The sequence below is a fragment of the Apteryx rowi genome, unplaced genomic scaffold (genome assembly GCF_003343035.1).
Source record: "Apteryx rowi isolate R43461 unplaced genomic scaffold, aptRow1 scaffold_4, whole genome shotgun sequence".
Classification (NCBI taxonomy): domain Eukaryota; kingdom Metazoa; phylum Chordata; class Aves; order Apterygiformes; family Apterygidae; genus Apteryx; species Apteryx rowi.
This window is the reverse complement of record NW_020450529.1, coordinates 2,505,770-2,520,676: the sequence shown is the minus strand read 5'-3', so window position 1 is coordinate 2,520,676 and position 14,907 is coordinate 2,505,770. Positions and strand designations below refer to the sequence as shown.

At 41.4% G+C, this 14,907-nt stretch overlaps 1 protein-coding gene across 18 annotated transcripts in view; it reads left to right on the top strand.

Annotated features, from left to right (window-relative positions):
• The window catches only part of ITPR1 (inositol 1,4,5-trisphosphate receptor type 1), a 191,537-nt gene that overhangs the window by 85,569 nt on the left and 91,061 nt on the right, over positions 1-14,907 (top strand). For 17 of the 18 annotated variants that reach the window (XM_026074800.1, XM_026074799.1, XM_026074807.1 and 14 more), the window contains 10 exons: positions 1,622-1,676; positions 2,848-3,013; positions 3,110-3,280; positions 4,658-4,723; positions 5,666-5,803; positions 7,382-7,507; positions 7,867-8,067; positions 9,539-9,790; positions 10,320-10,445; positions 11,162-11,290. In XM_026074800.1, coding sequence (XP_025930585.1) covers positions 1,622-1,676; positions 2,848-3,013; positions 3,110-3,280; positions 4,658-4,723; positions 5,666-5,803; positions 7,382-7,507; positions 7,867-8,067; positions 9,539-9,790; positions 10,320-10,445; positions 11,162-11,290 — 1,430 coding nt within the window. The remainder of the gene's footprint in view (positions 1-1,621; positions 1,677-2,847; positions 3,014-3,109; positions 3,281-4,657; positions 4,724-5,665; positions 5,804-7,381; positions 7,508-7,866; positions 8,068-9,538; positions 9,791-10,319; positions 10,446-11,161; positions 11,291-14,907) is intronic. The other variant, XM_026074806.1, reaches the window with a different exon arrangement.

Here is a 14,907-nt window from a genome sequence, read left to right as displayed (position 1 = left end):
TACTAATGTTTCTGGGTGGCGGAAAAGGACTCCCAAAGTAATCGGATCCTCTCTCACCCCACCCAGCCTGATACATCTGCTCTCCCAAATTTTTCTTTTCTAAAGACAAGACATCTAACTGTTACCATGTCTCAGTGCTGCTAGACAAAGGTATGGATGTGTAAAGTATGGAAAGAAGAGTTTGTCATTACCGGTGTTGCTTTTGATTGAAAGCAGGATAATATTTTGGGTATGTAGAGTGATGTTAATTGCTGTATCACTTTCCATGGGAAAAAGTGTTTTGTAGTTAGGATCTGTACCAGGAAGGAATCACTGGACTTTAAAAGTGCAGTTTATTACAGATCAAACAATTCCCCCCCCACCCCCCAATTTGGGGACCATATCTCTAGATGCAAAGGAGAAAGATAAGGGAGAATGTGTTTTAGATGTTAAGCCCTGCAAGGGAGGAGACATGTTTCTTTTGATCTCACTTCAAAATTATCTTTTTTTTTTTTTTTCCTTGGACTGTCTGTCCAACGGCTTCTCTTGGAGTGCCAGGGCCTTGGGAATGGGCCTGGTTGGGTAGAGCTAGAGCAGCGTCTCTGTGCTGAACTTTGGAAGAAAGAGGCGAAACACTTTGGACAAAGGTTTTAAGTCCCCGTGCCCTCTTTTTGTTCCCCTTTGCAAATGCTCGTGAAAGATTCAGAGCCCCAAGTCTGAAGTCTTTGGGCGCAGACCAGGGTCTCGGGTGACTGCAGAGTGTCAGCTCCTGCTCGCTTCAGTGAGAACTGGGGGGGAGCAGCGCAAGTACTTTGAATGTAGCTTTAGAAAATGAAATGATTCACTTTGATCTGGCTGTTTCAAAATTTGCAAACAGAAGCTGACCTGGTAACATCAACAGTCTTTCTCTATTTTGAACTTACCATCAGTTTTTTCATTCAAGCTTTTCTCCTTACTTTGCCTTTTGTTCTCAATAGTAGGTCTTGTAATTYAACTGTCTTACGAATTAACACACCCAGCAGTGTTCAGATCAGACTGTTGCAATTTCAGGTAGTCAGAAAGAGTGTTGGGGCAGCATAGAGGGAAGAAATGCACATTTGTACAATATGTAGCTGATAAACTTCCTGAGGGGAAAAAAGCCAAACGCTGTTTTACTCTTTTCTTTTTTTTTTATTCCAGAATATTAATTATAGTCAATGTGATAATGTGTACCTTATACTGAGAAATGTAAAGACATTTTTCTGTTGAGCCATAGCGGTATTGGTGTCATTGTTCAATTTATTGCTTAGAATGTTTAATAGCTGAAGTTCAGTGTGTTTGTGGGTGACCCTCTCAGAATGACACTAATTCCTATTAGCATCTTTAAATGCTAGTGGTATAATTTAAAAATAGACAATAGAGGATTAAATGTGGATGTTGCTGAAGTGACTATGCAATTTAATTTGTGAGCTGAGACCAGGTTAATTTATTGTTTTATATTAGCTTTCCAGATTGCTTCAGTAATCTCTCTGTTTCTTTCAGCTCATTATGACCCTCTTGCTTACACTTGCCTCCCCACTTACTGTTTAAAATATTTTTAGGCTGCAAAAACATCTTTGGTGCAACTCTGACATAACTTATTTGTCTGTTCCTATTTTCTCAGGAGCCCTAGACTTTGAACATATTGAAGAACAAGCTGAGGGGATCTTTGGTGGAAGGAAAGTATCTTTTCACTAGTAATCATGTTACGGTTGTTCAGTTCCCAGGCTGAAGCCCTCAGTGGGCTCAGCAGAGATGCAGCTTGCAGTTGAAAGTGAGGTGGTAACTGGGAAAAGACTAGAAACAGCCATCATACTTACCTAGGCTTCATTTTCATGAGATGGCTTTGATACCGCTCAAAGTAACATCCATATGGATTAAAAGTCCCAGATAAGGCACAGGTGGTCTTTCTTCAGCCAGAARGATCTTCATGGGAGTGCTTCACTTGTGCAGATGAAAGAGAAATTGGAGGATTAGTGCATCTAAGCTGAATACTGCTGTAAAATCTTAGCTGGAAAAGATTCTGTAGACAAGGATTGGGACTTTTACTGAGTTAGAAATATATTTAGCCTTTTTTTTTTTTTTTAATGCAGTGTTAAACTGCACACACGTGACAGAACAAAATAAGCTGTACTTTCAATATCTGCCATTCTTTTGGAGTTGCTTATATCCTTTCTTGAATCACAGGATGGCAAGTCAATGACAAACTTGAAGTGCTCGAGTTTATCCTGCTATTCCACTCCCTGTCTGTTAGAGCACCATGAAACTTTATATTCGAACTGTCCTTAAGCTGTTTGAAGCTGCAGTTCTTTTCTGTAAACCTAAGATAACTGATTCCTTGGGGGATAAGGGGTGAGAGAGATCCACTTACAAAATTAATAACCAGAGTTTCTAATATAAGTGTGCGGACTCAGTTGGAAGCAGGATGCAAGAAAGATTCAGGGTCACTGGTGCCAAAAAGCCAGCGTAGTTTCTCATTCTCAGAAAGGAGAAGTGCAGAGATTAGAAGTACCTGACAATTAGCATTGCAACCTGGATACTGACATAGGGCTGTGTTTTGTAAATAGTGAGGAAAGGGTAGTACTAGGGATGGACAAGAATTGTTCAAGCAAAAGGATGATACTGGCATAGGGACAAATAATCCTGTATGATTTGGCCCTGAGATTCTGGAACAGTTTTCCAATAAAGCAGAATGKCAGAAAACCTGTATATCTTGAGATTGTGCTTGATTGATAATTTTGCCTCCCAATTAAAAAATAATAATAATTTCCTACCATGGGAGACTGGACTACTTAACCCGCTGGGACATTAAGTTTAATATGCTAGTTAATTCTTACACTCTGTTTTCAGTGAGGAGAATACACCATTGGATTTGGATGATCACGGTGGCAGAACCTTTCTCAGAGTTTTGTTGCATTTAACAATGCATGATTATCCTCCTCTGGTGTCTGGAGCACTTCAGCTACTCTTCCGGCATTTTAGTCAGAGGCAAGAAGTCCTTCAAGCTTTTAAACAGGTATGTCTACATGCTATATGCATTATTCCTCATCTGAATGTACATATTTCAACTAAAACGTCCTTTTGTGCAACTAATGGATTACATTCATGTAAGGTTCAACTGCTTGTTACCAGCCAAGATGTTGACAACTACAAGCAGATAAAGCAAGATTTGGACCAGCTGAGGTCTATTGTGGAAAAATCAGAGCTTTGGGTGTACAAAGGCCAGGGTCCTGATGAGACTATGGATGGAGTGCAAGGTGAAAATGAACACAAGAAAAAAGAGGTAATTAGATTGTGCTTGCCCAAATTCATATGCTAGTTTTATTTTTTTGAAATGTAACTATTTCCAGAACTATGATTTAAAAAAAGAAAGGTATCTTTTCAATACACTGCATAGCCTTGTGAATTTATTTGTATTGCTTTTACACGAAGGCAAGAATTAAAATGAGAACTTGCACTAATTGATGCTGGCTAGTCTGAGGTGGAAACTGCTCAGAATTAGCACCCTCTGAAGTGTCATCTTTAGGTTTTGTCCAGCAGAGCAGTTGGCTTGGTTTCTTCTGACTCCCACATTGTGTCCTTTCAAGCAAGGAGAGAGTGAGTGTGCCTGTTCCCCACCAGGTCTGAAGTACCTAAAATAACGTGAGTGCGGAGTTGCAAACCATTAAGGGGAGGCATTTTTGAATCATGACACAGYGTGAGTTGTGGTAGTGTGGCAGAGACCACCGTGAGTGAGGTTACCTGGGTGCCAAAACCCCAAAGTGAGTCACATTGACAGTGCTTTCTTGACACAATTGTTTGTGTGATAATCTTTTGGTGAAGTTATTTGTATATGTAACGTAGGGTTGTAGCACTGCTTTTTTTTAATTATAGCTATTAACATAGTGYGTGTATTAATAGTGTGGGGGATTTTTAGTAAATCTGTTAGTGAAGCTAAYGGCTGAATGCTAAATTGAACATGATATGCTAAAGTGCTGTATTAATGCAAAATACAACACGCTGAAGAGAAGATGTGAAAAATCCTCAAATATTTCTCTTTATCCCTGCAGTTTTTAGTATTCGCTATTGTAAAATGACAAAAGAACTCTGTGTTTAAGAAACCTGGTATATGTTTGGTGCTTTTTCTGTACCTGGTATCACTGAACTTTCCTAGCATGAACATCGGGCTTAAAACTAACTAAATGTCTTTTGTCTTAGTGTAATTGCAATCAAATAAGACTGGGTGAGGGAATGCAAGAAATAGTCCCTACATATGAAAGTCTATTGTTGGAAGTAACTAAAGAGTAATTTACTCCTTGCTTTCCATGTGCATAGTACTATGAGGCATCTTTTGTTATGAATATAATTACAGTTTAATTATACTAGAGGGAGAGAAAGTTAGAAGTTTTGGGGGGAGCTTGATTACAGACAGAATGTTACAACTGATTGAAAGGACAGGAGGTTACTGACTGTAAAATCATTCCACCCTTGCCTTATTTTATGTTATAGAGGTCAATGTGACTTGACAGGATAATTATATGTATTTTCCTGAGACTGTCAGCAAGTCGAAGGATGACACTCTCTTCCAGGAAGGGAGCCATCACTACCGTAGAACAGTAATTTTAGTCTTCATGAAGAAAATACTGTAAGCTACTAATAAATTGTCTGATTTTRTCCACAGGAAGGTCACAGCAAGTCACAAAAACCTGAAAGTACTAGCAGCTACAACTACCGTGTAGTAAAAGAGGTAAAACTTTGCTGCTTTACAGTTAAATGGAAGTGTAAATGAGTAATGCAGCTCTGGAGAGCTGCAGTCAGAGGGTGACACCCAGGAAAATCTGAGTCATTCTTCCATTGTGGAAACTATTTGCTGAGTAATAACATATCCCAACTTGAATGAGAAGCCAGGAATATAATAAGCACGACATGTATATGCTTTCCTTAAGAATGGATTAGTGAGAAATGCAACATTATGTTGCTGTTTCAATGGTAACACAATATTTTTGTTGTTAAAGACTATAAAGGAAGTAAGCCAGTCAAAAAGTTGTTTAAATTGCCCTGTCCCGAGTAGCYTGTGCTCAAACTCTGTGCTGTTGAAATTTAGGCTCAAAAATATCAGACAAAGCATGTGTTGGCACTTGTATGTTATGAGATAATGGGCTTTCCATGGCACCGTGCTGTTGAGCCAGATGTTGCGTTAACTTTACAGGGTTGAATTCCGCAGGACCAAAGCTAGTTATAGAGAAATGTCTAGTGCTGCAGTCAGTAAACCGCCAGATGTGATAAAATAGCTGTTGCCACACTGCTTGCTTCGCCTGTGCCGCAATGATGAAAGACCGCGTGGGCTCCGGTCTCATGGGAGCGTGGTGGCGAGCAGAGCCGCAGCCAGCCCTGGGGAGCAGCGGGCGCCCTGTGCCTCCCTGGCCCCGGCACGCCACGTTTCCTTGCAGTGCTTGGATCCCCCTCTGGCCTTTCATATTGCTGTTACTGCAGGAGCAACCAGGCCTTAGTCTGGTCTTCGCTCCTTGTCTTGAGACCACAAAACTTTGATTTTGCTGATAGACCAGTGACCTAGAGCTGCTCTGGTCTGTTCAGATTTGTTTTCTGCTGTTACTTTTCTCTGGAAGGCACCTAGCATGTTCTAAAATAAAATGCAGAATTTCAGTTTTAAAGTTTCTCTCTTCTCCAGATTTTGCTGCGGCTTAGCAAGCTCTGTGTTCAGGAAAGTGCTTCAGTCCGGAAAAGCCGGAAACAGCAGCAGAGGCTTCTGAGGAACATGGGAGCTCACACGGTTGTGCTGGAGTTGTTGCAGATCCCTTATGAAAAGGTTGGGTCCCTGTGCAGCTATTGCCTTCCTTCCTATTATGTTGACTAGCTTTTAGTACCTCATCTGAATCTTCCTGAACCTTCCTTTTAAATATCTGTGCTTCAGAAATAATTGTAAGCTTATCTAAGCTTTTGTTTGTTTGCAGTCTTTGGATATACAATGTTCTACACTAATTCCTGAACAAATATTTGTCCRTTGTAGCTCAGAATAAGACCAAGGCTTAGCTTTCAGTTTTTCATGGGACGGATGTGCTGCCTTCAGGTTAAGCAGCGTCCGCAGAAGCCAGACACTAGTTGTTACTGTGAGGTAGCTTTGTGAGAGCCATCCGGGAACTCTGATGGTAAACCAGGGTGCCATGTCACCGGTGGGAGTCCTCAGCAGCGTGCCTGCAGACACCTGCRTTCTGTCCAGGAGTTAGCAAACACAGATACAGCCCCCCCATTCCTGCTTCCTAATCGTGGGATCCCAAACTCCCCCTTAGAACGGAATAAATATCAGTTGGCTACCCAAGAGAGGGCTCCTGTTCGTTATCAGCCTTGTCCGAGTGCCGTATTGTGTCAGCTGTACAGGCGGAAGCCCGGKTTGCTGGGCTGCTCAGTTTGCCTGAGTTTGCCTAGATCTCTGCATAGCGCTGCACTGTGCTGATTAACACATCCCGAGCTAGATTGCCTTGGCTGCCCATTAGCCACCGATGCCAGGTATTATTGCATAGGTGAGGGAGCTCTTCACGTTTTCCCAACTGCTCTGCTGTCCTCTGTTCCAAACTCCACAGATTTCTGAGAACCAGTAATTCCAGACAGTAGCTTTGAATAATGTTAAGCTAAGTCTCGTCCTGTCCTGATTCATATTTTGCCYGAAAAAATTATCAGCCAAAACAGCTTCTCCAGCACCTTGTCACCATTCTGTCCCATACGTATAAATACTCTATTGGACAGGCAGTGTGGAAGGTGCTTTACCCTTGGTAATGTATGCACCTCCTTAAAAATAAAAACAGACACTGATTTTTCCAAGCTGTGTTTTATACCATCAGGGGTTGGTAATCTAGACTGATGTCAGAGGAAAGGCACTGATTCCTGAACTGCACTTGGAAGCAYGCAAATAGTGTGCAGATTCCAGTAAATATAAACTGGGCTTAACTGTTGCAATAATAACTTTCCATCTCTTCTTTGCCATAAACTACCTATTTGTCGCTGCTAAAATGCATTTCAGTGGAACATGGTAATTTTCCGATGTAGCCCCAGGGTGGTGATGTGTGGCTTGGCCCATGTACTGGTATGTTCAGAAGTGTAAAAGTGACTAGAGCACGTTGCTGGCAGACTTGGTCCTGGACTGAATTTCTAGAGAATAAACTACTGTAATTTCTATTATGGTCTTTATTTTTGATGAYGTTTAAAACTGTGAAGCAGGCCAAATTCATCCCTCATGTCTGTGACCTGGGTGGAGGCTTGTTTTTCTTTGGAGTGTGAGCGAGACGTGACAGTTCTCTTGCAGAGCTGGGTTTGAGGCTCATGCAGTGTACTCACCTGAAAGTGAACCTTTAGAGTCTTTTTAACCCTATCTTTTGTCATACATTCACAGGCTGAAGACACAAGGATGCAGGAGATAATGAAGCTTGCACATGAGTTTTTACAGAACTTTTGTGCTGGGAACCAACAGAACCAGGCATTGCTGCACAAGCACATAAACCTGTTTCTTAACCCAGGGGTAAGAATAACTTCATACCATTCCCCCCTGCCCCCGCAAGAAAAGAGAATGGATTGTCCTTGGTGATTGCCTCTGGGCCTCTTCTGATGCAAGACTGGTTGAAGGGTTCACATTTTGTTTTCATTTTGAAGCCTAGAAAGTTGGCAAGATGTGTTTAGGACTGTTTCAGTGTAGAAAGTTTGAGAGACTGAAGTGGACTGAAAAATGGCCTCAGATACAAGTCACTGGGCTGAAAGATTAGATCCTCGGAAATGTTCTTTTCAGTCACGTGTCCTGCAGGAGTGTGACTTTATCCTGACCTCCAGGTTTGGTGGCTGGTTTGTTTGTTAATTTCTTTCTTTCTTTATCCCCTTCATTAGATTCTGGAAGCAGTAACAATGCAACACATTTTCATGAACAACTTCCAGCTTTGCAGTGAGATTAATGAACGAGTTGTTCAACACTTTGTCCACTGTATAGAAACACATGGCAGAAATGTTCAGTACATAAAGTTCCTGCAGACAATTGTCAAGGCGGAAGGAAAATTCATTAAGAAATGCCAAGATATGGTAATGGCTGAGGTGAGAGCTGTACAGATTTGCAAGGTCTGAACAGAAGTTTTCACATACCATTTGGTAAAAGTGACAAATTGATCCTCTCGCTTCTGGGAGTGCCAAGAAACTGACAGCTAGCTCTCACAATGCAAAAAGAGCATACAGCTACCAGAAAGCACAGGCTTTTCTGCGACCAGAAGCTCTCTGGGCTCATCACCTATAGGTATAAAGAAGGGTTGGTTATTAATGATACGTGCAAGTTATTTTCCAGACTTCTACAAAGCAGGATATAGGTGGGCTTAAGCTGAAGGAAGGGCTCCTTTCTCTAGCAAAATTGGCTATRTGAGAAACAGTTTAATTTCAAGATCACTAATGCAGAGGGAAAACTTTACCATGACAGTAGAGTATCTTGATGGGAATTTCTTCTCATCCTTCACATTTGAATATATGAGTCTTAAGTGCTGAAGGAGAAAAAGATTGAGTGTCTTCAGAAATCTGGGTATATAGGTAACTGGTGAAATTGATAGGACAGGAGGGAGAGGTAAGAAAAGGGTGAATAAATCCCTTTAACTTAGACTTTAAAAGTGATCTGTCTGACAGCGTATTGCCTGTCTGAGGATGGGATGTTTATTGGCCTCCTCAGCAGGGGGAGCCCAAGGATCAGATTTGTCAAGTTCTGGCTTTTGCATATCAATCTTACTAGACTGATCAAAGGTCTTTCACATTTTGTGGTTCAGTTTAAAAATGGGTTTGTGAGCTTCCCAACACGGAGTCAAGTTTGCAAGATGCTCAGTGATCAGCTTCCACAGAGGTCAGCATCTGCTGAGAAGGAGGGTTATCTTGTATGTTTTATCTAGCCATGTGCCACAGATTCTACAGAGGACTCTCTCAGAGCTCTGAGCCTGCATGCTCAGCCTGAGCTCGTTCTCATTTCCTTGGTGGAGTTATGGGAGGTGTGAACTATTCTGAAAATCTGGATATCCAGATCTAAAATGTGAAGTTGATAGAAATGTTCATTGTGTGACTTAACACATCACTACCTAGTTTTGGAAAATTGATGATGTTTGTTCAGAAGGGTGGAATTGTTGAGCCTTGCTGTTCTCCCATCCAGCGTGCCCCTGGGGCATTTCTCTGAACAAAATGGTATGTCTACAGCTAACTGTGCTAAAAAGTCAGCTGAGGCAATGTATGTGAAATAAAAAAGCACAATGGAAAGTCACAAGCTTCTTGGCACAACTTCTGTCTAGGCAGTCAGTTGAACTGACTTTGAAGTTCTTCAGCAGTTTAGAAGTGTTAAATTCTTTAAGAGAAAATGTCATATTTGAGCCATCTATCCCGTGAAGAAGAATGTCAAGCTGACTTGGTGGGCTGCACTTTTAAGTTTCTAAAGAATAGCTAATCAGGATTTGCACTGTAATGGTCAACTCGCAGATTAGGGGAGGATGCTGTGGGGAAAGGCACAAGCTTTGATCTGCTGATGGAATATTTTTCTTGGTAGCTGGTGAATGCAGGAGAAGATGTCCTGGTGTTCTACAATGACAGAGCCTCCTTCCAGACTTTGGTGCAAATGATGAGATCAGAGAGAGATCGGATGGATGAAAACAGCCCACTGATGTACCATATCCATTTAGTAGAACTGCTGGCTGTGTGCACGGAAGGCAAAAATGTCTACACAGAAATAAAATGCAACTCCCTTCTTCCTTTGGATGACATTGTGAGGGTAGTAACCCATGAAGATTGCATACCTGAGGTGAGGGCTGTTTGGAGGCACTGACCTATATGTATTTGAAATGTACTGACAGTGGTCAAGAAGGATTTGATATTACTGAGTCTGGCCTAGGAAAGGTGGTGCAGGTGAACTATGAGCTGGGAAGCTGGATTCCTTTCCTGGTTCTGCTATAGGCAACCTGAGTGAATCTGGACAGCTAACTAAATCCGACTTGTTTGCTTGCCCTTAAAGTGGGGGTGTGATGCTGTACTTGTTTTATAGGGTTGTGGAGGCAGGGGGGGATTATGGAGTTTGCTGCTAACCTTGAACAGATGGTTCTGCAGAACTTGAAATGATTATTATGCTGATGTTTTGKCTGCAGTAATCCTGGCATTTTTTTATTGGATGATGTCTTGCTATTCATGGCATTAAATTTCACCAATGCTTAAATAAAAGGAAGAAGTTGAGCTATAAATGATTTATAGGGCAGTTTTAGTGTGACACTACATTCATTCATAGTACCATTCAGGTTTTTATTTTTTTAATGKTTTTTTTCCCCCTCTACTTTTAGGTTAAAATTGCATACATCAACTTCTTGAATCATTGCTATGTGGACACAGAAGTAGAAATGAAAGAGATTTACACCAGTAATCATATGTGGAAGCTGTTTGAGAACTTCCTGGTTGACATCTGTCGGGTAATGATTTCTGTATCTAGGAACTGAAATCAAAAAGCATAAATGAACCTATTTAGTATGTAGCAGTAGGAGTAAGTCATAACAGTGCATCAAGGCAGTAAATGCCCTTAACGCAGTGCTGCTTCACATTTATATTTGCCTTCTTTTCCTCGTGCCTGTAGACTTCATTAGTCATATTCCATGGAACATGTTAATATTTTCCTTCTAAAGAGGGGGGAAAAAAGAAGAAAAAAAACCTCAAGTCCCACACCCTACTCCTTTGTCTAATGCCTTTTACTGCTCTGCCACCTGGCTTGCTTATTCTGGCCAGGATATTTAGCTCCTTCCTAAGCAATAGTCAACGGTTTTTGGCAGGTCAGGACAAATTTTTTCCAAGCTTGGCATTTGCATGGCCATATGGCTTTTTGCCTGGGATTCCAAGTATTTCCCCATACGAAAGCATTGCACCTCAGTCCTCCCTACCCTACTACTTTCTTTCCTCTAAGGCATTCTGTTTTTTTTTTCCCCCCTCCCTCCTAAGCRTGCTATATGCCAACACACTGCAACAGCAACAGTGTTGGGCTCCTGCTTTTGTGTGTGATCCCAGTTTCATAAATATCATCATGACAAGGAGTTGCACTGACTAGAACAATGCAAAACCAAAAGTTCCAGYCCATAATACTTATCAATCTGTCTTGGTTGAGCTGCTTTTGATCTAAGAACGAATTGTCTTGCAGGCTTGTAACAACACCAGTGACAGAAAGCATGCTGACTCCATATTGGAGAAGTACGTTACAGAAATAGTGATGAGTATAGTCACCACTTTCTTCAGTTCCCCRTTCTCTGATCAGAGCACTACTTTGCAGGTAAGAAATTAGAGACAGAAGAGTGCAAATATACTTCCAGTGCAATTATGTTGATTCCACTTTGGTTCCATTTCTAAGTTAAAAAGGAGCATGCATGTTTGTAATGGGGGAGCAGATATTTATTCTTTGTGACCAGGGTGTTTCTCTTGCTGTAGAAGTAGAAAAACTTGTAGACCAGAGTAGAAACACTTTCTACAGAAGCTGAACTGTTAAATCACATTCAATTCCATTTCGTGTATACCATAGAGACCACACTGGCCTTTGTGGAGGGAGATTCTACACATAATTATTGTGGTTTCGACTGAGCACATCACGCTACAAGCAGGGAAATGAAGGATTTGTCCCTCTTTCTTACTGCAGTTGCATCTAAGGGCTCTGGTCCTGATCCATGACCCCTTTTTTGCCACCACAGGTCAGAGTACAATTGAAGAATAAGATTATGTGGGCAGGTGTAGGGGAGCAAAGAGAAGCAGTTTTGTTTAGCTGATAGTTTGAGTGTGCCAACTGTCTAGCTGCAGTAAAGCAAAGCAGTAGCATTGCAGCAAGGAGTTCTCAAGAGGGACTTGAAGGATGATAAAGCACTTTGGCAAGCCTTCCATGCAGGAGGAGAGGGTGTTGCATTACAGATGGTACAAAGATGATTGTTTAAAGAGAACATGCTTTTATAGGAAAATTCTTATTTCCTTTAAAAACAGAAATTTTCCAAAAGTTCTAGTRTTTTTCATTACACTGACTAATTTCTGATCTTGTACAAAAGTTGGGAAAATGGGGAGGAGATGCTTGGAAGGTTCATAAAGTGACAGAAGATAGAAATTTCTTCTTTCCAGTTCCTCCCACTTGCTGCTTAGAGGAAATAAGGCCAGGAGCATCATACAGCAGTGTCAGGATATAACCCTAATATTTGTATTGCAGCATGATGATAACATTCTTTTATTTACAAATACCTCCTTGGGAGGAGTGTGGGTGGAGTGGTCAGGTGCCCAAGTGTCTATCAGAAGTCTGGGTATGGTTATTGTCGAAACTTGGTGCAACCTCCTTGCATGAAAGGCAGAGTGCAAACTGCAGGTTTGCAATTGAGTGCAACTGGCAGCAGGTTAGGAAGCACCTGGCTACTAAATGTGGCCATAAAGGTCATCTGGCAATTTGCCTTGTCAGCCCCTCTTCGAGGAATCTGTGCTAACCCTTTGGGTCATAGTGCGCTGACGGGGTGACTGCAGTGCGCCATGCTCCAGGGAAGTGTGCATAAAACACTGCTGCACGGCTTTGCGTCAGGTAAAGGCTTACGGTCCTTTCTGCTCGGTATTAGCAGTAGTGCTCCTACTTCTCTGTGACTGACTATCCATATCTGTTTTGTTAACGGTCTGCCCTCCTTGAGTCAGGATGTGTACTCAGCCCATGTCTGGATGACCGCTTGCCAGCTTGATCCAGCTGACTGTTTTACATTAAACAGAGGCCTGGCTCTCATAATGCTCAGACAGGGAGCCTTATTCAGACAAGAAGATAGTCGCACTGAAAGCAGCAGTTGTATTTGGCTTGCGTGCTCTTAAATTGCCAAACTGTGTGCGTTGCCTGTGAGAGCGGAGATAGCTGCGCCAGCTGTGTTTGGGCTGAGCAGCTTTATTAGGGCTGTGTCATAACTCACACAAGTCTGAGGAGTCCAGCAGTTCATTCGCTCCTCATGTGACTTTAAAATGTCAGCCACTGCGGTATGAGCTTCRATGTTAATTTGTCAAAACTTTATCAAAAGAAAAAGAGAAATTCAGGTGAATAATTAGCCTTGTCCCCCAGGGCTCTGCCCTTGGCCTTCTCTTTCCCCTCTGTACCTTATATTCATAAGACCTTCTTGGCTGTCGTGCCCCTAATTGCCATCTCTGAGCTTACAGCCTTCGAGTAGACCTCCTTACCATCAGATTTTAACTATATGGTTAATTTTAATATCACAAGCTTTTCTCAAACTCTCCCTCTGTCCAGCAAGATGACATAGCTTGTTTTACCTCTCAACCATCTTAGTTGATAGCTCTTCATTCTGTCTTATCCTAGATTTCTGTCCTCTGCATCTTGGTTTAAGTTACAATCCCTGTTTCTCTACCTTTTTCTACCTGTCAAACTCTTGTCTGTAACTGGGAATTCTCCCATCTCGGGACTACGGCCTCTGGGACTAGCTGGTTGGTGTGGGTTGCTCCTCTGAGTTGGTTCTTGCTCTCCCCTCAGATTTTGCAGGATTGTCTGCAGCTGCTTTTACCTGATCACTGTTATTACTTTTCTCTTGCCACTGTTTCGATAGGCGAATGACCTTTGCTGCTCTCTTTTGTGTTGCCTTTGGATTCATTTGCTCTCCGTTCCTTCCGCTATGCCTTGTCATCTCGTTTCTTCCCATGCAAGCCTCTTCATGTCTTGTGCTCTTTCGTGTTACAGCTCGTTTGACTTAAATTGCACTTTCCTTGAGTCAGGACCAGCCTTGCTTGTTCAAGGAACACCTTGTACATCTACCACACAGTGCAAATAATATCAAATTAGGAGAACATAAATATGTCCTTTCAAAGAACATCTGTCCAAAATTTTTCCTCTTTATCAAGTGCTGTTTAGCACACTTCGAAGGCAAGCAAGCTACTGCCCAAGGTTTTCCTTCACAAATTTAGCTGGAGGCATATGGAACCTGGAGTGAATTTCTTATCTGATTTATTGACCTAGTTTAAGCAAATGCAACATCTTCTGAAGCTTTTTAGACTAAGTCTTTAAAACATGAACTGAAAGGAATACGTGGATACCTTAAATCCAAAAGTGCAAGTATTTTCAGTGCCCTTGGAGAATACTAGTATCTGCCATATTTTTGATGTTTGGTTTATTTCTAGAAAGAATAATGAATACTTGCTATCTTAATAATTTTTGGTTCTTAAATTTTGACTCTCCTCTAGGATATTTCATAATGGTATTATTTAATGAGCTGATTTAATAGAATTAAGGACTTTTGTTTTTCTTTCCTCTAACTCCACTCTTTTCTTACAAACAGACATCAATCTTGACCAGAATAAAAGAGGTATTTTTTTCACTGGTTCCCAAGTCTTGTGGGCTTTGCACTGTGGTGTAGTTCACTTAGCAAATAGAAATATGACATAGCGAATAGGCATGGAGATATGGGTATTCCCTCTCACTATAGGTTCACTTGAAATACTTAAAAGACTCTGTCTACTACAGGTAAAATAAGTGAATTGTTTTACTAAATAACTACTGTGCAGAACTGAACAGGGTTTTGGTCAATAATGTTTGGATTTTGCAAATATGAAAGAGCAGAGCTCATGTGCGTGTGTGTGTTGGAGGAGCTAATCTATCTATAGTGCAAAATCACCTTGCACAATACAAGATTAAAAGCCACACCTTAATTTTGGCTGATCCATAGCAGCTGCGGTGTTTACCACTAACTACTGCCTGTGTTCAAAATAACAAGCATGCAGCTGGTTTCTTCAGTAAATTAGATACCAGCTAATATTTGAAATGAGTTTTCGACTCCAGAGCTGTGCTCTTAGCCAAGAGCAAAGTCCYATTTACCTGTGAACTATTGAGTCAGCTACTGGTCAATGCTAAAAGAAGAATCTCTGTATGCCAAGTTTGCTGATAAC